At 42.1% G+C, this 24,336-nt stretch overlaps 1 protein-coding gene across 1 annotated transcript in view; it reads right to left on the bottom strand.

The window, feature by feature from the left end:
• The window catches only part of DST (dystonin), a 476,155-nt gene extending 467,729 nt beyond the window's left edge, over positions 1 to 8,426 (bottom strand). The window contains 2 exon segments of the mRNA XM_044917613.1: positions 7,625 to 7,659; positions 8,246 to 8,426. Coding sequence (XP_044773548.1) covers positions 7,625 to 7,659; positions 8,246 to 8,426 — 216 coding nt within the window.
• Between the last annotated feature and the right edge of the window lie 15,910 nt (positions 8,427 to 24,336).

Genomic DNA, 24,336 nt, shown 5'->3' with positions numbered 1-24,336 from the left:
TCCTCAAAAAGTTGAACATAGAACTACCCTATGACCCAGCAATTGCACTACTAGGTATTTATCCAGAGGATACAAACATAGTGATTTGAAGGGGCACGTGCACCCCAATGTTTATAGCAGCAATGTCCACAATAGCCAAACTGTGGAAAGAGTCCAGATGTCCATCGATGGATGAATGGATAAAGTTGTGCAGTGTGTGTGTGTGTGTGTGTGTACATATAAAAATATGTATATGTATGTATATATGTATCATGGAATATTACACAGCCATCAAAAAGAATGAACTCTTGCCATTTGCAATGACATGGATGGAACTAGAGGGTATTATGCTAAGGAAATAAGTCAGTCAGAGAAAGACAAATACCATATAATTTCACTCATTTGTGGAATTGAAGAAACAAAAGAGATGAACATAGAGGAAGGGAAGGAAAAATAAAATAAAAGGAAAACAGGGAGGCAAACCATAAGAGATTCTTAACTACAGGGAATAAACTGTTGCTGGAGAAGAGATGGGTGGGAGAATGGGGTAAACTGATGGGCATTAAGGAGGGCATCTGATGTAATGAGCACTGGATGTGGTATGCAACTGGTGAATCATTGAATTCTACCTCTGAAACTAATAATACAGTATGTGTTAATTAAATTGAATTTAAATTAAAAATTTTTTTTAAAAAACAGCAGATATGATGCTTATGTGTTAGGGAAAAGAGCCTGCAAGGAGGGAGCAATAGAAAATAAATGAGGAAGGGATGATTCATGGAACAACATCTCCAAGAGTTGGGAAGAAAAGGAATTCATGACATAAGCATGAAATATGAGAATGGAGGACGACAGATGGGTTTTTCTATTGGACTGGGAGGAAAGTTTAAGATACACTTAGTTTTTAGGGGCCAAAAAGTTTAAATTGCTATTGCTTGGGGTGCCTGGGTGGCTCAGTTGGTTAAGTGTCTGCCTTCGGCTCAGGTCATGATCTCAGGGTCCTGGGATCAAGCGCCATGTCAGGCTCCCTGCTCAGTGGGGAGTCTGCTTGTCCCTCTCCCTCTGCCCCCTCACTCCTGCTCATGCTCTCTCTCTCTCAAATAAATAAATAAATAAATAAATAAATAAATAAAGTGCTACTGCTTGATGGCATCGATGTTCTCCGTGAGTTAGGAGACAAAAGTCACTGGCCAAGGGTGAAGGAGTAGGCTTGAGGATTTGAGGAGATCATAGACACTTAAAACAATTCTTACAGGAATGGAGCACTGGGTGTTATATGCAAACAATGAATCACAGAACACTGTATCAAAAACTAATGATGGATGTTGACTAACATAACATAATAAAATAAAATTTTTTTAAAAAGCAATTCTTATGGGAGACAGATTTGCAAGGAAGAAGTTTAAAAGCAGAGACACATCTTGAATACTTTAAAAAACTGTAATATATTTCAAAGCTGATAAAAACCACCTTGTACATAACTAATTACCTACAAATTTATTATACTTTGCATTAGGATTTGTAATGACCACACTGAACACATGAGCAAGATGTCACAAATCCCTGGACATATATATGGTATCCGAAGTCAAAATACAACCCAATGATACTTGAGCACTGGATCTGAAAAACATGGTATCCTGCAAAAGCACAGCTTCAGGGCTACCAGAAAGGCACACATCCAGTCATTCTCCCAGGCCCTCTGCAGCAGTGGACATGACTTTCCAGTCTCACTACGTGTGAAAAAAGAGTGATCAGGCTGTTTTGCTATAGTTGCCGGAAAAGAAATCAAAAAGCGATTTTTTTGCTTCTCCTGAGAGGGCTCATAGCAGGTGACCTCCTACAGTGTTCAAATAAAATAATGTTATGTCAAGGGCCTTTGCCAACTGTCAAGTAGTATATGAAAAATATTTTTACTGTAGCTGGCATTCACTTATATTTCTTTACAGATTTAAAGGAATGTAGAGCTAGGAACCTCTTTTTTCCTAATCATATCGGCATATTCTGAGCTCTGAAAACAGCCATGTGCCTTCCTAAATCTTTGCCTATCCTCAGGTGTTCTGCTGGGGGTTGCTCTCATTTCCTTTCTCTCTAGCCAGATACTACTCAACCTGCATGCTTCAGCATAAATATCCCTGCCTCTTGGGAGGCTTTTCTGATCACCCCAGCTAGAAGCAGTCATTTCATCAGAACAATTCCAACCATTCCTTTTCTTTTTTTTTAAGATTTTATTTATTTATTTGAGAGAGAAAGCAAGCAAGAGAGCATGAGTGAGGGGGAGGGGCAGAGGGAGAGGGAGAAGCAGACTACCCCGGGGAGCAAGGAGCGTGACTTGGGACTCGATCCCAGGACCCTGGGATCATGACCTGAGCCGACGGCAGACGCTTAAATGACTGAGCCACCCAGGCATCCCCCAACCATTCCTTTTCTATACATAATTTGTTACTTGGTATTTTTGTTAATTATATCTTCATCTTTACCTGCCTTAATCTCCTAGAAAGCAGGAATCATGTTGTACATGATGCTTTTTTAGCATGATGCTTTGCACATAGCACAAACATGGCCCGTTACTTCCGGAAGGGGCTTCAACGACCATCTTCATGTTACCAGTGAACATCAACTCTAAGTCTCAGAGACACTAAGAACTTGACCGAGATCACACAGTTAGTGGCACAGCTGGAACCTAAAATCAGGGTTCAAACTCTATTCTTACATTCCTTTCATTAAACGAAGACTTGCAATTAGCCTACTTCTGTTTTATAAACCAAATCTCAAAAAAGAGTCATTCTTGAGCCTTAAGATTACACAAAGATTCAAACTTCTCTGGAAAAGCTCTTATTTCAACTTCCATCGAGATTGCATTTAATTGGCTTGGATTGCATGGGAAAAAAGTGGGTTTCTCTTCTTCCCTCATTTTTTTTCCTTTTAGCACTCTGTTTTGTTGCCATGTAGCTAAAGTAAAGATAAATTATATGGTAGTGGTGATGCTGGCATAATAAAGGTCGGTGAACAGGGTGAATTTGTCTTTTTTACAAATGTATGGGCTGTACTTGTAATACCCTGGCCTTTGATGCTCTTGCCACATTTGTGATTCATAGTTGGAAACAGCACAGCAGTTCAGTTACCGTAACGGAAGAAACCAGCAACTATAATATTTCAGCACTGATATCGGAAATGACCTAGAAGTAATCGTCAAGGGCAGGGGCTATACTTCAGACCTTCTGTTAGCCCTACTATCTAACATCACATGTTGTGCAGAACAAAAAAGTAAATTTGTTTGTTTTGAAAATAATTGCATGAAGATAAACGAATACTATATCATGTGTAGAGTTCAATTTATGACTGATTTAATTAGGATAAATTAATTTAGACCTAGGATTTAACTCTAGGCAAAGAATTTATTTATAAAAATAACCCAATTACAAAAGAGAGCTAAATAATAAACTATCATTTTCTCTAATCCACTGAATTGGGTAACTCTCAATGAAATATACACATTTAATGAGAAGTTATGAAATATGGTTATTTTGCTGACTATTCTTGCATGGTTTGATAAAGGTTCACTCTGGGAATATAATGAGGCCAAGAGAGTTTACGTGGAACATCCTTTCATCTAGGATAACTTGGATAATCACTGGAAAAGCCTAAAGGATTAATCTCTTCTGCTTTGTTAGAAATATCCACTAACAATTCACTCAACTTAGTTTGTCCCTTTCATTGAGAATGTTGGGCATATTATTCTCTGAGCTATGAGTGACACAGTTAAACACCACAGGGCAGACAAAATGTAGCCAGGGAGTTCTTGTCTTACTCAGTCCTTATCTTGCTATGTGACTCTTTGGGAACTGCTTAACTTAACTCTTTTGGTTCCTTTACCTCAAACGGGAAGTGAAGATATTTACTCGAATCCTGATAGATGTACAACACACTCTTCCCCCTTCTAAATGTGAAACAAGGCTTCCCTTATTCCACTGAGCTGATGAATAGGGATCATTTACCACTGTTCACTCTGGGCATTCTCAAAGGGCATTATAATTGTCTTCACTGAAGCACTCCCAAGACTTTCTTGAAATCTAATGGTACCTCAGTTACCCATATCACTTTCTGAAATTTCCTTAAAATCAGAATTGTCACTGCCCGATTTTCACCACAGGAATCCAGGGTAACAGTTAACCATTGTGTAAAGTCACAGCATAAAACATAAATCCTCAGGAAAAGTACCCTTCTTAGATACCCAGATTGAACACCTGCTTTCTACACTGTGTCCTACTTCAGTGTGAAGTCACTTCTCTTCATTGGCTGTTTATGATAAAAAAAAAAAAACTACACAAGTTCTTTACATTCATACATAAAACACATAATTCTATCTATCTCATTGGGTCTTTATAGTCAGTGAGTTGGAGTTACAGCGTTCAGCCCTTACTGGTTAGGCTAATAGTTTCACATTCTCATATGCTATTATTAAAATTCTGAGGACTATTAAGCCAGTAAAGATGAATTTACAAGTATGTCAAGATCAAAAGGGCTGGTAGGTGGTTACAGTTCCAAAACATCTTATAAACATGAATGTTATTTAGTTGTAGCTTCATGAGGAGGAAACTGCTGCATGTTGAAGAAATGTGTTCATTATATATTTAATGAAGAAAACAAAGCTGGAGCTCCTCAGACGAGAGATGTGACTTTCTTCAGAAAGCAAAGTGGGTTCTGATGCCATGGTCTCCCCCCCGGACCCCCTGACAAGGAATTCTCTGACTACCTGCGAAGGTACATCCTGAAATTTCCAGTCCAGTTGGGACTCCTTCCTGGGCATGTAGATAGCAGAAGCAATATCATCTGCCAGGGAAAGCAGCACAGGACCAACGAACTTCTTCAAGGGCTTTCCCAAAGCTTTTTCACATTTCAAAATGAGTCAGCACATCCTAAACTCATTTTCCTCGTTTGACCACTATGGAAATGCTGAAAGTGAATTATCTACTTACTGAGATTGGAATGAGGAAGGCACTAACTTCTTAGTTCAATATGATTATGACTTGTCAAAAATCAAAACACTTTTTTTGAGAAATATTTTGCAAGGCTACTACTAAAAAGCAACAAGAATATCCATTATACCTTCAAATTCTAATTTTTTTTAAATGCTGGAATCCAAAAAATTCAGAGTTATTTCTCAAGGAGAAAATCCTTTAAGAAAGGGCATTTTGAGAAAAAGGGAGAAGAAAAAATAATTCCCAATGTTTTCCTCAAGGGAAAATGTTTTATTTGTGGTAAGATACAGAAATATTCTACCAGTGAAGAAAAGAGTGAGGAAACGTGACATTTTCATACAATACAGACTCAGGATTTTCACTTATAAGATAACATTCTTTGTTTGAGTGGTTTATCAAAGAAATTTGGTACAAAAAGGAACACAGGTAGCCCATCAACAAATTAAGCCAATGTTGTATTTAATTTCCCGAGAAAAGAAATATTTTTTTCCTTTTTTTTAAGTAGCTCTACACCCAACCTGGGGCCCAAACTCACGTCCCCGAGACCAAGACTCAGCATGCTCCACCGACTGAGTCAGTAAGGCACACTGAGAAAAAAATATTCTAACCAAATCCATTTTGTTATAATTAGTGACTTACATTTTTAATACCAACTCCAGGGCAATTTTTAAAAGCTAGAAAGAAATTCAGCAAATGTTGAATTCCAAACAATGTCCTGAGAATGTGCATTTTTTTCTGCCCAACTCTTGAGTTCTAATCACCCAGTTCCGTGAAGTGGCACACACTGAGAAATTTTTCATTCATTCAATAAGTATTTATTAAGAACTCACTATATACCAGGCAATAGGGATACAGCCCTAAACAAGAGAGACATGATTCATGTCCTCAAGGAGCTCACAGGCTAGCAGATGAGGCAAATGTGAAGCATAGACAAGATGTCAAACAGGACTAGGGATCTTGTGTGATGAGTTAAAGAATTAAACAACTGCTCCCAGCTTTCCTAACCAAATGCAAGCTCAGGATGAATGCTTAACTCAGAGATAACTGAACAAGACATACTCCTAGCTCAATTTTTGGTGTGTGTTTTAGCTGAAATGCCTAATGGCTAATATAATAATCCATAAAAGGATTATCTTAATTCTATCACTTATGTTTATGGAGCTGGTAGTCTCTTTTTAAAATCAAAATCCTAAATTTTGATGTTTGCATCCTGACCATTATTTATTTTCTGTCACATCTAAAGGAGTTGTTGTTTTTTAATCAGACATCCAAAAATGTTGCTTCATAATAGACACAGTTTATGTTGTCTCCCATAAATTTCAATTAATTAGTTTAATTAAGAATTCAAATTGTGCAAAGATTTTTATTTTTCCACATTTTTAAATTCAATTTTACAAGATGTAATGATCGCTACCCAGTACTGAATATTTACTATGAACTATGTTTATTTTACGTAATTACTTGTAAATCTCCCAATATAACTCTGCAAGGTACTATTGGTCCTATTTTTCAGATAGGGAAACTGAGGTGCTGAGAAGTTAAGAAAGTTTCCCAGAACCACACAGCTAGTTAATGTAAAGACAAGAATGGAACCTCTTGATTATCTGACTGGTTAATTTTTTCTCTTAAGTATCCTAAATTGGGAACAGCGTTCTCACCCTCCAGGGCCACACGCAATAGAATTACTCACTGTGCAACATTATAATGATATTGTAATAATGCAGTTAAAGCTGAATCAAGCAACCAGAGTCCAACAAAACATCTAGGGTGCAATAAAACATCTGACTAACTAGTGAAACGAAATGTGAAATAACTTCTCAGGTAAATGGCAAGGAAATGGAGGGTGTCTAACTATGAAGTCTTTGCTAAAATGAGTAAACTGCACCAAGCATTGTTACCAGTAACCTCCCAGCCTGGCTGTGTGAAACTCTCCTAAAAAGAGAGAAAATTATCTCACACTAAGTGGGGGTTGGCCTGGAAATTCATAAAGGAACGCTGGGCCAGGGAAAGCTTGTGCTTTTCCGTATTGTTCTACCTTCAGTGGGGCTCAGTCCCATAGCAGTCCGCCCTCATCACTGCACCCACATCACCTGCTCAGGGAGGTATGTCCGCCTTCCCAGAGCAAAGACCAGCACACACGATCAGATAAAGCCAGATCACTACCACCACTTTGCAAAAATCCTCGGATGGCCCCAGTAAAACATGGACAGCTTTATGGGTGAATATGAAGGTAAACCTGAGAGCCTAAAATGAAATGCACACGGATCAAATTGCTCTGCACTAACTTCCTAAGAGCTCTCTGTCGTCGGCTATCCAAGTCCAAGGGAACTACCACAGCATCCAGAGAGCTTCCACCGGCAAATGACAGCAAACGAAGCTGAGATCCACCCCTTGGCTAAGTTTCCTGAGGTCTGTTAGCGCTTTTAGGGGCTGTCTTTCCCCCTCTGGTACAGCGGCCCCGCTACACAAGAAATTTGTGAACACCGTTCGTTTGTTAGGCACTAATGTTGGGGAATCGCTTAAAAAGAAACGTCACTTTCGACTTGGGGGCAGCATGCTCGCCATTCAATGCCCTACTGGTTTCTTAACACGCATATGATTAATATTGGTACTCAGGAAAGAGAACTTCTTCTGACCTTGAGCGTGCGCGCTAAATAAATTACCTCAGAACGAAAGTGGTGGGATCTCAGAACAGCATCTGGGGAGAAAAGAGAAAAACGAGACTTCATTTAACTCCCTGTTCTTCACCTGCCGAGTTGCTAATGACTTACATGAGGGACAAGGGTCGGGAAGGCACCTTCCAGACGCCTTGATTTCGGTGGGGACACACTGTAGGGCGGGGAGGTTATTAGGCCATCGGTCTCTAGGTGAGTTCTCCGAGAGAAGTTTCAGGGAAAGTTCTGGGAGAGTTGGGGAGCCCCGAACTCTCCATGCCTTACTTTCTTACCCCTAAGCTCCAGCGATGGATAGGTGAAGTGAGGATGCCGCAGCCCCGGATTCCGCTCCTATTACCCTTAGGGCTTTAGCAAACTGACACTTGGAATTTGCGTCCGTGCCTCCCCTCCCAGCTCTGGACATCACCGTGGTTATCCCATCCGGGGAGACCGGAGGAAGGCGGTGAGGGTAGAAAGGGCAAGGGACGTTAAACACATAAACGTACTAGGCTTGCGGAGTGGGCAATGATGGGGGTAGGGACCGCGTCACAGACGCGAGCTCCGCTTCACTCTCCAAATTGGCTTAAATGTTCCTTCTAGTCCGAAGAAACCCGTCGCGGCGTGTCTTACCTCGGCTCCTTGAACGACCCGAAAAGACCGATTTCATCGGATGCCTCCCTTTCTGGAGCCTGCGGTGCCAGCAGCAAAAGAAGACGATGGTGGCGATGGTGCCCAGCAGAAGCAACAAGAGGAAGAGGGCACATTGGATGCTGTAGGGTCTCAGCAAGACGAGGAAAGCCGCGGCGATCATGGTGCGGGCGAGGCGGGGGCGGCTCGGCGGCGGGGCTGGAGGGCGGCGGCACAGGCACCCGTGCCGGGCGCACCACGAAGCGGCGGGCACGGACGAGCGCGCCTTAGCGCGTCATGCCCGGCGCTCGCGGCCCCGCGCCCAGCCCAATGGCTGCGCACCCCGCGCCAGCCGCGCTATGCGAGTGATCCAAGGCTGCGGGGAGCGCTTGCCATGACTCAGCAGACGGCGACGAGGCAGGGACTTGGCGGCGGGGAGCCTATCCCCTCCCTCCCCAGGCGCCCCCGCCCCCGTCCGTGCGCAGCCCCCGGGCGCAGCCCCGCCAGGGACGCGGCGGGCTGGGAGGAGCAGCACTGCCGCTGTGGCCACACGGGTCCCGTGCATCGTCTTGCGGCCGCCACCGGCCTCGGCATCCCAGAAGCCGGGCGCACGTGGGTCGGGGCGGGGACGCGGCGCCCGGGCTGCAGCGGCGGCGGCCCGCGGGGGGCGGGAATGGGGCGCCGCGGCGGGGGCTCGCCTGATGACATCACGGCCGGGCTGCGGCAACGCGGGCGCGCGGACATGGCTGCGGCGGCTTCGGCGGCGGCCGCGGGCTGCGCCCGGGCCTGAGTGCCCAGCGCCCTCCCGCGGGGCCGCCCGCCAGTACGCGCGGTCCGCGGATGCACAGACCCCGCGCCTCTCTGCTCCCCGACACCCGGGGCTTCCACCTATCCAGCCTCCCTGGGCCGAATTGCTGGGGAGCCCGGCGACAGGGGGCGCCAAGGAGCCCGGGGGAAAACCGTAAGGCGCCGGCGGGAGCCTGCAGGCGGTGCTACCCCCACCTCCCACCTCCCCGCGCCCCGCCCCGAGGTTGGGGCTTTGGAGGATGCAGCCGGGTGAGCTATTGCTTGCGGGGGGTTCCTCGCACGCTGAAGCGTGAACACCGGGAAGGGCCTTCCCTGGGAATTGGGGTTTTCCAGGCACGGGAGGCCCACCCTCTCCAAGCCCCTCTAAAGTGGGAGCGCTCCCCAGTAGAACGCTCCGGTCTGCAGACATGAACTGTTACACCCCCAAACTAGGTGTTATTTCTCAGCCGAGAAATGGGCACTTTAGATCCTCCTGCGTCCCTGCGTTTACCGTCAAACCTTGACTCATTCAGTGCGTTTGAAGAGAGAGGCAATTTCAGATTTAGGGAACTGGCAGATAAAGGAAGTTGGAGACTGGCTTGTAAATATTTTGAGGAGAAATATTTTAGGGAGTGTGAGGAAATAATGATCTGCCACGCTCAAAACGCACACATTCCTTCCTGCCCCCTCCTCGTTCTTCATAACCCGCAAAAAGTATATTGTTGATGGCCAGGAGATTTTACAGCGGTCTTTGGTGCAGTGTCAACGCAGAAGGTGTGGCGGGAGCGCTGCAGTGTGCCTTTCTGCGGACAGCCACTGCCACCTGGCCCGGAAGCCGCTGCGGCTGCAGTCTGCGGCATCTTTTGGCCTTGGCCGGCGGGCCGGGTACTTTACCGCGTTGTGCTGCTCCCTAAGCAATGCAGGCATTCCCTGGCGGGGAATGGTGGGAGGCGGAGAGGGACGGCTGTTTTTTGCTTATTTTGTTTTATTTACTCACATAAGGCAACTGCAATTATAGTGACATAACTAACACATTATCGCCTTTGTGGAGTCTCTATTAACTACTGAGGTGGACTCTTAGTTTGGAATATTTAAGACACTGAAGAAATTGTCATTAAAAAAGTAATTTGTAAAATTCTGAAAAGCATTTAAAGAATAGATGACAACACTTAAGTTGTATTTGCTTGTGGGATCTCAAAATCGGTATCGTTTTCTAACTATACAAAACCAACTGTACAACTCTGCATAAAAGCTTAACCATTGATGTTTCCAAGGCCTTGAGCATATTACCATGTGTAGGCTTTAAAGGAAACTCAAAAAGGCATTGCCTAATGCATTTCCTAAATGCCAATTCATAAATATGGGAAACCATGGATGAAATTTTCTTACCTACAAGTTGTTTCCTAAAGCAAAATAAACATTCAAGTTGTTGAGATGTGTTGCATCACATTCGGTTGTTTTGGTTTGAAGATGCAAGGACCTTGGCTTGCAGATGCTGTATAAGGTGAGAATGTTGAATGTCAAAGAAGAGGCTGTGCTACAAGTCAGGATAGGCTTATAGGTCCCTGGGACTCGGGGTCGGCCAGGTAGCACTGCAACATGTTCACATTGCTCAAAGGTCTCCTGCTACCGCAGCCCACTGCAGTGAGAGACTGTATTCCTGTCCATTGTGCAGGAGTATTGAAGAGAATCCTGAGAGTCTGCAATGTGTGGCACATCAGGAAAGGAAGAATTCTTTACTGCATTGACTCCCAGGGACCCGGTAGAATAATTTAAAACAACAAAACTGAATTAACCTTCTGCAAACATTGGCAGAAATATCTAATAGAATTTACGAAGGTCACTTTTACTTTGTACTTCCCACCAGCTAAAATTTGTGAGTGAGCTAACATGGCCTAAATATCCTTGAAAGGTGTCTAAGATCACAAACACAGCATAGTAACCAATTTGTTCCAAACTCTGCATTTTTAACAACAAAAAGCAACTAAATAACAATTATGGTTTTCTGAGCTATTACTTTAGCACAATTGTTATCATCCTGTGTCTTGCTGCAGCCATTTGTAAGTTTCAAATACACACAAGAACATCGTTTATCTCTCTTGGCAGGCAAATGCCTTAACTGCCATGCAGTAGGATTATAGATATTTCTTTTTAGAGGCATTTGTTTGTTCTTTACATCAGTTATCTCGAGGATACTAATAATAAGGAAACCAAATCATTGAAAAAATTTAGTATTCAGGTTCCATTGCTATTTTCTGATTTGTTGCTAATTTATCATTTCCATCTCCAAATAATGGTATGTTATTGATTCTTTTTTTTAATTTTTTTATTGTTATGTTAATCCCCATACATTACATCATTCGTTTTAGATGTAGTGTTCCATGATTCATTGTTTGTGCATAACACCCAGTGCTCCATGCAGAACGTGCCCTCCTCAATACCCATCGCCAGGCTAACCCATCCTCCCACCCCCCCTCCCCTCTAGAACCCTCAGTTTGTTTTTCAGAGACCATCGTCTCTCATGGTTCGTCTACCCCTCCAATTTCCCCCCCTTCATTCTTCCCCTCCTGCTATCTTTTTTTTTTTTCCTTAACATATATTGCATTATTTGTTTCAGAGGTACAGATCTGAGATTCAACAGTCTTGCACAATTCACAGCACTTACCAGAGCACATACCCTCCCCAGTGTCTATCACCCAGTCACCCCATCCCTCCCACCCCACCCCCCACTCCAGCAACCCTCAGTTTGTTTCCTGTGATTAAGAATTCCTCATATCAGTGAGGTCATATGATACATGTCTTTTTCTGTTTGACTTATTTCACTCAGGATAATACCCTCCAGTTCCATCCACGTCGTTGCAAATGGCAAGATCTCATTCCTTTTGATGGCTGCATATTCCATTGTATATATACCACATCTTCTTTATCCATTCATCTATCGATGGACATCTTGGCTCTTTCCACAGTTTGGCTATTGTGGACATTGCTGCTATAAACACTTTTTCATGTGTCTGTTGGCCATTTGGATGTCTTCTTTGGAAAAATGCCTGTTCATGTCTTCTGCTCATTTCTTGATTGGATTCTTTGTTCTTTGGGTGTTGAGTTTGATAAGTTCTTTATAGATTTTGGATACTAGCCCTTTATCTGATATGTCATTTGCAAATATCTTCTCCCATTCTGTCGGTTGTCTTTTGGTTTTGTTGACTGTTTCCTTTGCTTTGCAAAAGCTTTTTATCTTGATGAAGTCCCAATTGTTCATTTTTGCCCTTGCTTCCCTTGCCTTTGGCGATGTTTCTAGGAAGAAGTTGCTGCGGCTGAGGTCGAAGAGGTTGCTGCCTGTGTTCTCCTTTAGGATTTTGATGGACTCCTGTCTCACATTGAGGTCTTTCAACCATTTGGAGTCTATTTTTGTGTGTGGTGTAAGGAAATGGTCCAGTTTCATTCTTCTGCATGTGGCTATCCAATTTTCCCAACACCATTTGTTGAAGAGACTGTCTTTTTGCCATTGGACATTCTTTCCTGCTTTGTCAAAGATTAGTTGACCATAGAGCTGAGGGTCCATTTCTGGGCTCTCTATTCTGTTCCATTGATCTATGTGTCTGTTTTTGTGCCAGTACCATACTGTCTTGATGATGACAGCTTTGTAATAGAGCTGGAAGTCCGGAATTGTGATGCCGCCAGCTTTGCTTTTCTTTTTCAACATTCCTCTGGCTATTTGGGGTCTTTTCTGGTTCCATACAAATTTTAGGATGATTTGTTCCATTTCTTTGAAAAAAGTGGATGGTATTTTGATGGGGATTGCATTGAATGTGTAGATTGCTCTAGGTAGCATTGACATCTTCACAGTATTTGTTCTTCCAATCCATGAGCATGGAACATTTTTCCATTTCTTTGTGTCTTCCTCAATTTCTTTCGTGAGTATTATATAGTTTTCTGAGTATAGATCCTTTGCCTCTTTGGTTAGATTTATGCCTAGCTATCTTATGGTTTTGGGTGCAATTGTAAATGGGATCGACTCCTTAATTTCTCTTTCTTCTGTCTTGTTTTTGGTGTATAGGAATGTCACTGACTTCCGTGCATTGATTTTATATCCTGCCACTTTACTGAATTCCTGTATGAGTTCTAGCAGTTTTGGGGTGGAGTCTTTGGGGTTTTCCACATAAAGTATCATATCATCTGCAAAGAGTGAGAGTTTGACTTCTTCTTTGCCGATTTGGGTGCCTTTTAATTCTTGTTGTTGTCTGATTGCTGTGGCTAGGATTTCTAATACTATGTTGAATAGCAGTGGTGATAGTGGACATCCCTGCCACGTTCCTGACCTTAGGGGGAAAGCTCTCAGTTTTTCCCCATTGAGAATGATATTCGCTATAGGTTTTTCATAGATAGCTTTTATGATATTGAGGTATGTACCCTCTATGCCTATACTCTGAAGAGTTTTGATCAAGAAAGGATGCTGTACTTTGTCAAATGCTTTTTCTGCATCTATTGAGAGGATCATATGATTCTTGTTCTTTCTTTTGTTAATGTATTGTATCACATTGATTGATTTGTGGATGTTGAACCAACCTTGCAGCCCAGGGATAAATCCCACTTGGTCATGGTGAATAATCCTTTTAATGTACTGTTGGATCCTATTGGCTAGTATTTTGGTGAGAACTTTTGCATCCATGTTCATCACGGATATTGGTCTGTAATTCTCCTTTTTGATGGGGTCTTTATCTGGTTTGGGGATCAAGGTAACAGTGGCCTCATAAAATGAGTTTGGAAGTTTTCCTTCCGTTTCTATTTTTTGGAACAGTTTCAGAAGAATAGGTATTAATTCTTCTTTAAATGTTTGGTAGAATTCCCCTGGGAAGCCATCTGGCCCTGGGTTTTCTATTTCTTCCTGGTTCAGTTTTGGTAGTTGATACATCTCTAGGAATGCATCCATTTCTTCCAGGTTATCTAATTTGCTGGCATAGAGTTGCTCATAATATGTTCTTATAATTGTTTGTATTTCTTTGGTGCTGGTTGTGATCTCTCCTCTTTCATTCATGATTTTGTTGATTTGGGTCATTTCTCTTTTCTTTTTGATAAGTCTGGCCAGGGGTTTATCAATCTTGTTAATTCTTTCAAAGAACCAGCTCCTAGTTTCGTTGATCTGTTCTACTATTCTTTTAGTTTCTATTTCATTGATTTCTGCTCTGATCGTTATTATTTCTCTTCTCCTGCTGGGTTAGGCTTTATTTGCTGTTCTTTCTCCAGCTCCTTTAGGTGTAGGGTTAGGTTGTGTACTTGAGACCTTTCTTGTTTCTTGAGAGAGGCTTGTATTGCTATATACTTTCCTCTTAGGACTGCCTTTGATGCATCCCAAAGATTTTGAATAGTTGCGTTTTCATTTTCATTGGTTTCCATGAATTTTTTTAATTCTTCTTTAATTTCCTGGTTGACCCATTCATTCTTTAGTAGGATGCTCTTTAGCCTCCATGTATTTGAGTTCTTTCCGACTTTCCTCTTGTGATTGAGTTCTAGTTTCAAAGCATTGTGGTCTGAAAATAGGCAGGGAATGATCCCAATCTTTTGGTACCAGTTGAGACCTGATTTATGACCTAGGATGTGATTGATTCTGGAGAATGTTCCGTGGGCACTAGAGAAGAATGTGTATTCCGTTGCTTTGGGATAGAATGTTCTGAATATGTCTGTGAAGTCCATTTGGTCCAGTGTGTCACTTAAAGTCTTTATTTCCTTGTTGATCTTTTGCTTAGATGATCTGTCCATTTCAGTGAGGGGGGTGTTAAAGTCCCCCACTATTATTGTATTGTTATCAATGTGTTTCTTTGCTTTTGTTATTAATTGCCTTATATAATTGGCTGCTCCCATCTTAGGGGCATAGATATTTACAATTGTTAGATCTTCTTGTTGGATAGACCCTTTAAGTAGGATATAATGTCCTTCCTCATCTCGTATTACAGTCTTTGGTTTAAAATCTAATTTGTCTGATATAAGGATTGCCACCCCAGCTTTCTTTTGGTGTCCATTAGCATGGTAAATGGTTTTCCACCCCCTCACTTTCAATCTGGGGGTGTCTTTGGGTCTAAAATGAGTCTCTTGCAGACAGCATATTGATGGGTCTTGTTTTTTAATCCAATCTGATAGCCTGTGTCTTTTGATTGGGGCATTGAGCCCATTTACATTCAGGGTAACTATTGAAAGATAGGAATTTAGTGCCATTGTATTGCCTATAAGGTGACTGTTACTGTATATTGTCTGTGTTCCTTTCTGGTCTATGTTGCTTTTAGGCTCTCTCTTTGCTTAGAGGACCCCTTTCAAGATTTCTTGTAGGGCTGGTTTCGTGTTTGCAAATTCCTTTAGTTTTTGTTTGTCCTGGAAGCTTTTTATCTCTCCTCCTATTTTCAATGACAGCCTAGCTGGATATAGTATTCTTGGCTGCATATTTTTCTCATTTAGTGCTCTGAATATATCCTGCCAGTCCTTTCTGGCCTGCCAGGTCTCTGTGGACAGGTCTGTTGCCAATCTAATGTTTCTACCATTGTAGGTTACATATCTCTTCTCCTGAGCTGCTTTCAGGATGTTCTCTTTGTCTCTGAGACTCGTAAGTTTTACTATTAGATGTCGGGGTGTTGACCTATTTTTATTGATTTTGAGAGGGGTTCTCTGTGCTTCCTGGATTTTCATGCCTGTTTCCTTCCCCAAATTAGGGAAGTTCTCTGCTATAATTTGCTCCATTATACCTTCTGCCCCTCTCTCTCTTTCTTCTTCTTCTGGGATCCCAATTATTCTAATGTTGTTTCGTCTTATGGTATCGCTTATCTCTCGAATTCTGCCCTCGTGATCCAGTAGTTGTTGATCTCTCTTTTTCTCAGCTTCTTTATTTTCCATCATTTGGTCTTCTATATCACTGATTCTCTCTTCTGCCTCATTTATCCTAGCAGTTAGCGCCCCCATATTTGATTGCACCTCATTAATAGCCTTTTTGATTTCTACTTGGTTAGATTTTAGTTCTTTTACTTCTCCAGAAAGGGTTTCTCTAATAACTTCCATGCTTTTTTCAAGCCCAGCTAGTATCTTTAAAGTGATGATTCTGAACTCTAGATCTGACATCGTACTAATGTCCGTATTGAGTAGGTCCCTGGCAGTCAGTACTACCTCTTGTTCTTTTTGTTGAGGTGATTTTTTCCATCTTGTCATTTTGTCCAGAGGAGAATAGATTAATGAGAGAACAAAATGCTAACAGGGTAACAACGTTCCCAGAAAATATACTCTAAACAAATCAGAAAAGACCTGAAGCAGTGGGAAAAGAAAGGGAAAGAAAGAAAAAAGAAAAAAAGAAAAAGATAAAGATAAAAATAAACAAAAACAGAACAAAACAAAAAAAAACCAGAATGTGATCAAATATGATCAGGCTGGTATATAGATCAGTGCCACACACTAGATTTTGGGTGTATTTTGGTCTGTTAGAAGAAAGTGCCTCCCAAAATTTTAAAGAAAGAAAAACTTATATATGTACAAAAATAAGGGTTGATATGATGAAGGGGTGGAATATGACTGTAAAGATGGAAATTATAAAAAATTTTATAAAAGGAATTGATAAGAAGTTGTTTGAAAAAAGAAAGAAGAGGATTAAAAAAAAAAAGGGAGACAATGTGATCAGGCAGGGGAGTAGAAAAAAACCATACACTAGAGATTTAGGGTATATTTTGATCTGTTAGAAGAAACTATCTCAAAATTTTAAAGAGAGAACAACTTATATATATATATATGCCAAAAATACAGGTAACTACTATGAAGGGATAGAATATGACTCTAAAAATGAAAAATGAAAATGGTTTTTTAAAAAAGGGATTGATAAGATGTTGGTTGAAAAAGGGAAAAAGAAAAATTCAAAAAAAAAAAAAAGACCGTTAAAAAAAAAAATTTAACTTTGAAAGACTAAAGAATCATGGTTAAAAAGCCATGAATTCTATGTGCATTATTCCCCTAGCGCTGGAGTTCTGCCGTTCTCATTGATCAGTAAACTTGGTCTTGGCTGGCTGTTCTCGCTGATCTTCTGGGGGAGGGGCCTGTTGCCGTGGTTTCCAAAAGTCTTTGCCGGAGGCGGAATTGCCCCGCCCTTGCCCGGTCCAGGCTAAGTAATCTGCTTGGGTTTGCTCTCCGGAACTTTTGTTCCCTGCAAGCTTTCCGTACAGCTTTGGAGGCGGAGAGTGAAAATGGCGGCCTCCCAATCTCCGCCTCGGAGGAGCCAAGAACTCGGGCCCCGCTCCTCAGTGAGCCCCCAGAGAAAAGCAGTCAGTCACTCCCGTCTCCCCGGTTTCTGGCCGCACTCCGTGCTCACCCGGCCTGTGACCGCACGTTTCTATCTCTGGCACCCGACCCCGGGTGGAGTCTCCAAACCCCGCAGATCCCTGCGGTGCACTTCCGCACCTCTCCTCCCGGGGGAAGAAGGTGAGTCTCCCTGGATCTGCCACTTGTTGGGTCCCTGCTGGAGGAGCAGTGGCCTGACTGTGCCACGGATCACGGTTTATGGCAACCCCGAGCTGAGAGCCTGCGCCTGGGCTCTGTCTCTGCAGCCAGCTTCCCTGCTCCGATACCTGGGAGCTCTGCCACACTCAGGCACCCCCGGACTTTCTGTGACCCTGAGGGTCCTGAGACCACACGGTCCCGCGAGGGTTCCACCCCCCGCTTAGCCACCGGAGTGACGTCCCTCAGCGGAGCGACTTCTAAAAGTTCCGATTTTGTGCTCCGCGGCTCTATCACTTGCCAGAAGCGGCCGACGGAGGCCCCTCCCCCGCAGTCTAGCCTCCTGAATATCGCCTCAGATTCACTTCTCCGCACGTCCTATCTTCCAGAAAGTGGTCGCTTTTCTGTTCAGAGAGTTGTTGCTCTTCTTTTCTTCAATCTCCTGTTGAGTTCAGAATGGTTTGATCCCTATCCAGCTGAATTCCTGAGAGGAGACGAAATCCAGGTCTCCTACTCCTTCGCCATCTTGCTCCTCCTGTTATTAATTGCTTCTTTCTGTGTGTTTATGTGATGCTAATGCATTGTGGAATTTAATAAATATTAAATCAGCCAATCAATCCTTTTTGGAAGTTAATTTAGTAGAATTCATATATTTTCTTTCTGCTAGGTTTTCATTACAAAAAATAATTGACGTTATATCAAAGTCACAAAAAATTAAGGTTTGGCAGTAGGAATGGAGGAGGAAGGTCCTTGATCAAATGTTTCATGCGAAGAAAAGAACAACCAAGATGGAAAAGTATAGATAATTTTTTGACTTTTTATGCTAGTGAGTTAGCACTGTCACCCAAGGGAAGACAAATGAGTTGATAAAAATGGCTAAGAGTGTTTGGTATCAAGTATGTAGAAGATGATCCATCATGCAGCCCTTCTTCCCTTTGGATTCTCAACCAAATTGAGAATGCACATGAGGAACCAAAAGGAAATTAAAATATTAACTTTACTCAGGGTAAATTCAGATTGAAGAACATGGCTTAGATCCAAGGCCAAAATGGGACATCTTATTCCTTTTCCCCTAACTCTGTGTACCCACCCAGTCACAGCTGAAGAACTACAGGCCTTCCCAACACTAGGGCACCAGGATACTACTTCTTACCTGGAGACCAGAAGCCAAAAAGAGCCTGACACTCTCCCACCCATGAGGCTTGCAGTATGACTGAGTGAGAACAGGACCATATGTGAGAAGGGGACTTTCAGACATCAGCCCTGCCCTAGTGGCTGGAAGGCCCTCCCTGATTTCTCCCATCACTGAGTTATTCACCTGCCAAAATAAGAGTGAGTAAGGGGCTTTAATAAAAAGAAAGAAGCTCTGCAGTATTTCCCTAGAGATAGGAAGTTGTGGCACAAATTCCTAATTTATGGGTCAGAAAGAAAAGAAGGCTCCATCCTAATCTGTGTAGGGGCCAATTGAGAAAAAGGGAAGAAATGAAGACGACTCAAGTTTTGAGCTAGGGTGGAAGGACAGTTCTGAAGGAAAAGATGACAAACTGAGTCTTACATCCATTGAGGTAGAGGTATTGGAAGAATATCCATGTGAAATTATCCAGCAAGCACATGGAAACATGGGTGGAGAGGTTAGAACCAGAGACAGACTGGGAGTCATCAACATGAATTATAGTTGAGGTCATGGATATGGACAAAATGACTAAGGGAGAGAAACTATAGAAAGAATTGGAATCGGAACTTTGGAGATGACTTCCATTTGTGGACTGGAGAAGGACAGCAGAAAGCAAGTCTGTGGAAGTCCAAATAGGAAGTGTTCCAATTTAGTGGCTTTCTAGAACAGATGCACAAATGGGAGGTTAAGGTGTGTGAGGACTGAGGACTGATGACTAGGAGACCTCTGCAAGCCTTCCAGAGAACTGATTCATCCTAGTGGGAGAGGCTAAAACCAGTCGTTAACGGATTGAAGAGGGAGTAGGAGGTGAAAACAGGAGAGAGCCTCTGTCCACAAACTTTGGAGAAATTTAACTGTAAAAGTTAAATTCTAGCTCTGAAAGATAATTCATCTAAAAAGGATGAGTAGAATCATGATTAAAGCCTGAGCAATGGCTTTTTAAATTTTTTTAAAATCAGGATGGGGTACGTAAGCATGTTTCCAGGGAACTTGAGAAATGGAACCAGCAGTGGGAGAGAAATTAAGAGTTAAAGAAAGGGGAGAAGGGGTATTCTTCTGGGCATTTATGGTTTAGCTGTTTAACATATCTGTAGTCCCCCAGATGGGTTCTTTCTGCTCTCCACTGCTTTTGACTCCTCAGTTAACACTGACCCTGACTAGTTAGGATGACTCCCTGCCCATGGTCTCCTCCCCACTAACCCTAGCTACTAACACTCAGACTAGAGGAAAGATTTTTAGGGAAAGATAAAGAATACCTTGGAATGGAGCCCAGATTATCTGTAAGCTTTTATTACAAACCTAAATGGAAGTGAGTATATTACCCAGCTGGTAATCACACAATGTAATTACATTGAAATATTACCTTTTTGAAAGCAAAAAGTTTAGGTAAGAATGGCTCTAGCAACAAATTTTTAGAAATAAGTCATACTGAGTTTGGACTGGTAACCTACTTGTTCCTAGGTAAAGTTTTCTACTCTCAGAATTTAAGTGGCGTAAAAGGAAAATTGAGAGGCATCTGAAGAAACGTGTTGTATGGCCTATGTATTCCCAAATCATTTTTCATAACAATCTGAGACCAAAACCTGTGCCAACAAAGCATGGGTTCTTGTATTGAAAGGTAAAGGAGCTGCATCATCTAGAAGAAATTACATCGTCTAATGTAATGTTGGAGGCAATCTCAAGTGAATTGTTCCAAAGTGTTCTTGTAACATTTTAGAAATTTTAGAGCCTAATTAGGATTTGTTGTCCTATGGGTTGCAGAATCCCGAATAATATTGTTGGGGTGGGGGGGAATGTTCTTTTTTGTGAACATTACAGGCTTCTCAAAAAAGTCTACTGAGTCTGAGAGTTTAAAAAAATGTCAGTATAATTGAATTCATCTATCCTATAATGCTTTGCAGACAGTTTTTGGAAAGTAATCATTTATTATCCACTAGCAAATAGAATTCATTTATATAATTCCTAATATTGAGTGTGGGATTAGTCATGCAGCAAAATACTGAGTCATTTGGCCAGAAAATTTACTCATAGTTGTATGAACTGCCAATGGAAAATTTGAGAGCTGTTCATAAATCAAATTATAAAGCTCTTAGAGTTATAAATCACTGAGCAGCATTGTTCATTATCATTCAGACAGTGTAAAATATTTCTATCATTTCTAAGTAGGGGCAATTTACAAAGCAAGTTTGAAAGCTGAAGTTAGTGCCTTCCAATTCCAACGTAAGGGTTACAATCATTTATACATTCTCAAGTGAAAAAAGAAAAAAAGTAAGGTAAGAAGTTTATAGTTGCATAGTAAATATGAGATGAATAAAATCTTGCCTAATGTTTATGAATGAAATTACAAATTGTGTTAATGAAATGACAGCAACATCTAATAGCTAAATTTCCTCCATTTCTTATAATTTTTTGTAGCACTTTTACATTAAATATTTTCTGCCAATAGATTTATATGCTAATTCATTAGCATGCTGATAGCCTGAAAGAATAATGTCACTAAGACAGCAGAGGTAACAAGAACAGAGAACTTAATGAGTAACTGATGATTAGTAAAAAAATGTTTCAGTAACACACTATTCCAAAGGTTATTGAAATTATCCCAATGTAATGACATCCTGTGGATCTATAACAGAAAGAAAAGTATATCTTAAAATGTCTTTGTTAACCCCAAAAACTTTTTGGGGTAAAATAGGGAAACAAACAGCAAACACACTAAATTTGAATATAGTGGAGTTTGTATTTCAATGAAGAAAACCCAAAACCTAAAGCCTGTTCTTGCTGTCCTATCTGCTGCAGGAGTTCTGGAATTAATGGACTTGGAATTAATGAATGGACTTCTAGGATCCTGAAATTATATATAAAAATGTGGGTCTCTTTTGGGGACCATGGTCCATAGTTTTCATCAAGTTCTTAAAGAGTTATTAAGAACAAAAGAGAGGGATGCCTGGGTGGCTCAGTTGGTTAAGCGTCTGCCTTCAGCTCAGGTCATGATGCCAGGGTCCTGAGATGGGGTCCCGCACTGGGCTCCTTGCTCAGCGGAGAGCCTGCTTCTCCCTCTACCTGCTGCCCCTCCGCCCACTTGTGCTCTCTCTCTCTCTCTCTCTCTCTCTCTCTCTGGCAAACAAATAAAATCTTAAAAAAAAAAAGAACAAAATAGAGAGGGAGGGAGGGAGGAAAGAAGCGAAGGGGAGAGGGAGAGAGAGAGAATTATCAGAACCATACAGATCCATACAGATTCCAAGGCTTCTGCAGTATCAAATGCTCCTCTCAGTCCATCAACATTAGCATCACCTAGGTACCTCCTTGAGACTAGGAGAAGAGTCTTAGCATGAGCAGAGGAATTTCTCAATTCTAATATATAAAAGTTCTGGGACATCTCCCAAATGCAGGCAAATGCTGCCCACCCTGAGACTAACTGGAGATGATGTGCTGTGAGTTTCCTGTCCTCTTGCAACTTTGAACAGATTAGGAAAGAGAAAAATGAGTTCCCTAAGGTTAACTCTCATTGAGATATTGTTCTAACCCTGAAAAGGAAGACTGTGTTAACTATCTAGGACCACTTCCACAGACTGCTGTCATGGGAAGGGCTAACTTGATTCCTGAGCTACCTTCAGACCAGTTAAGCATCCCAATTTATATCTAGATATTTGGATGCATAAACCCATTCTGAGCCAAAAACACTGGTACTAAAATTTGGTCTTGAGCTCAGAGTCTGCAAGGACTCCATAGTCTTAAGGCTTAAAAGAAAGGCAGAAGGACTTAATATCAGGCTCCCCAAAGCTACTCCTAGACATCCTGGCAAATGTAGCAATTACTTTTCCTAAATCCTGCCTCAAGCCACAGTCTATAAAGCTTTTCACCATTCATCCTTCTATGGAGACTTGGTAACTGGGGCCCTCAATCCCACCAAGATAATTCCTTTATTTGGTATGGAAGACCTCCTGTCCATGCCAAATGCTCAGCTCCATCCACCTGTATCTCTAGCTTCCCACAATTGCCATACTTATGAACCTTGACTCCACCCCACCACCATATTTTCAGAACATTGGATCTCATTGTCTTATCACTGTGATCCCATTCTGCCACATCATGAGGCTTATTATTTCATCATGTGACTTTCTCACTCCAGTGGGCAGGCCCAGTTTCCAGGGGTGTTCTGATCTCTCGGTTTGGCTGGTTCTATTTCCTCCAAGTTCCCTGCTGACCCTCTAGCCTGTGAAGGGTTTAGTGGCACAACATTCATGCGTTCCACACAGAGACCAACTTTGAACCGACGCCATTTATTGAGTGGCTCAGACTCTTCGCTCTAGTGAGCACCATTCTTTGCACAATTTCATTTTGTGGCCATTTGAAATGAGGCAGGAATCCACCTTGAGAAGACACTGTAGGACTGCGAGTAGTGTACCAGACCCCCTGGCGGTCTGCCACCTGTGAGCTGTTGAAGTCTGGGTCTTAGTGCCTAGATTAAGGGGCACCAGCAGCAGCACCCTGGGAGTTGGTTGGTATAATCTTATCCACCTCTCTCTCCCTCTCACTCAAACAGCATGGGACACCATGTCCTGAGCTTCCTCATTACTGAATGATTATCCTGGGGTGGACTACTAAGTTGTTTTAGTAGTAGCTAACACTTGCTGAGTATCTATTCTCTGCTAAATTTCTGCTAAATGTTTTTACATACATTTACTCATTTAATCCTCACAGCAACCATGGGTAAGTACTACTCATCTCTTTACAGATAAGGACCTTGAGGCTTAGAGATATAGAATTTCCCCCAAGATGGCAAATGCCATCACGATTCTCCAGCACTTCAAAAACCATACAGTTTCTGTTACATGCTTTTCATTTACACTGCCTCCCTGCCCACTGTAGCCTCACCCCTAAAGGAACTCCTCCCAGTTAGGTTTGCTGGGCAGCTACCCTATCTCTCTTCTGACTGTCCTTAGACTAACCCAAACCAGATGAATGAGGGCCAACCAGACACTCCAGCAGTATATCAACTGTTTCCCAGCACACGAGGGATCTGCTCCTCCCTTTTAGCCTATGAAGGATTTGCCTAGACCACTTCCCCTATCCTTCAATGCAGCAAGACTTCTTTTGTTGAAAAATTATAGATCCATTCTTATTATTTCATTGCCCCATCACTATCACTTGGGTAAATTCAACTCAGCACCTCCAGGAAGCTAAACAAGTTTGGGGGGGCTAAGCAGAGTCCCACTTTGGAAAAAGGCCTCTATTAGAGACCATCTGACTGTCTTTCCTAAAAAAGATAGCTCTTGGGGTGCCTGGCTGGCTCAGTCGGTGGAGCATACAACTCTTGTTTCAGGGTCTTGAGTTCAAGCCCCATGTTGGTATGAGCCTACTTTTAAAAAAATGGATAGCCCTAATAATTTGTCTTTATATATTTTTTTAAAGATTTATTTTATTATTTATTTGAGAAAGCGAGAATGAGAGAGAGAGTACATGAGAGGGGGGAGGGTTAGAGGGAGAAGCAGACTCCTCGCCGAGCAGGGAGCCCGATGCGGGACTCGATCCAGGGACTCCAGGATCATGACCTGAGCCGAAGGCAGTCGCTCAACCAACTGAGCCACCCAGGCGCCCTGTCTTTATATTTTTTAGTAAGACTGTGGTTTGTCTAATATAGCATCATAGGCATCCAGATTAATTAACTATGTTTCTT

This window comes from Neomonachus schauinslandi, chromosome 8 (assembly GCF_002201575.2).
Source record: "Neomonachus schauinslandi chromosome 8, ASM220157v2, whole genome shotgun sequence".
Taxonomy (NCBI): domain Eukaryota; kingdom Metazoa; phylum Chordata; class Mammalia; order Carnivora; family Phocidae; genus Neomonachus; species Neomonachus schauinslandi.
Note: the sequence above shows the minus strand (reverse complement) of the source record. Positions and strands in the feature narration are given on the sequence as shown.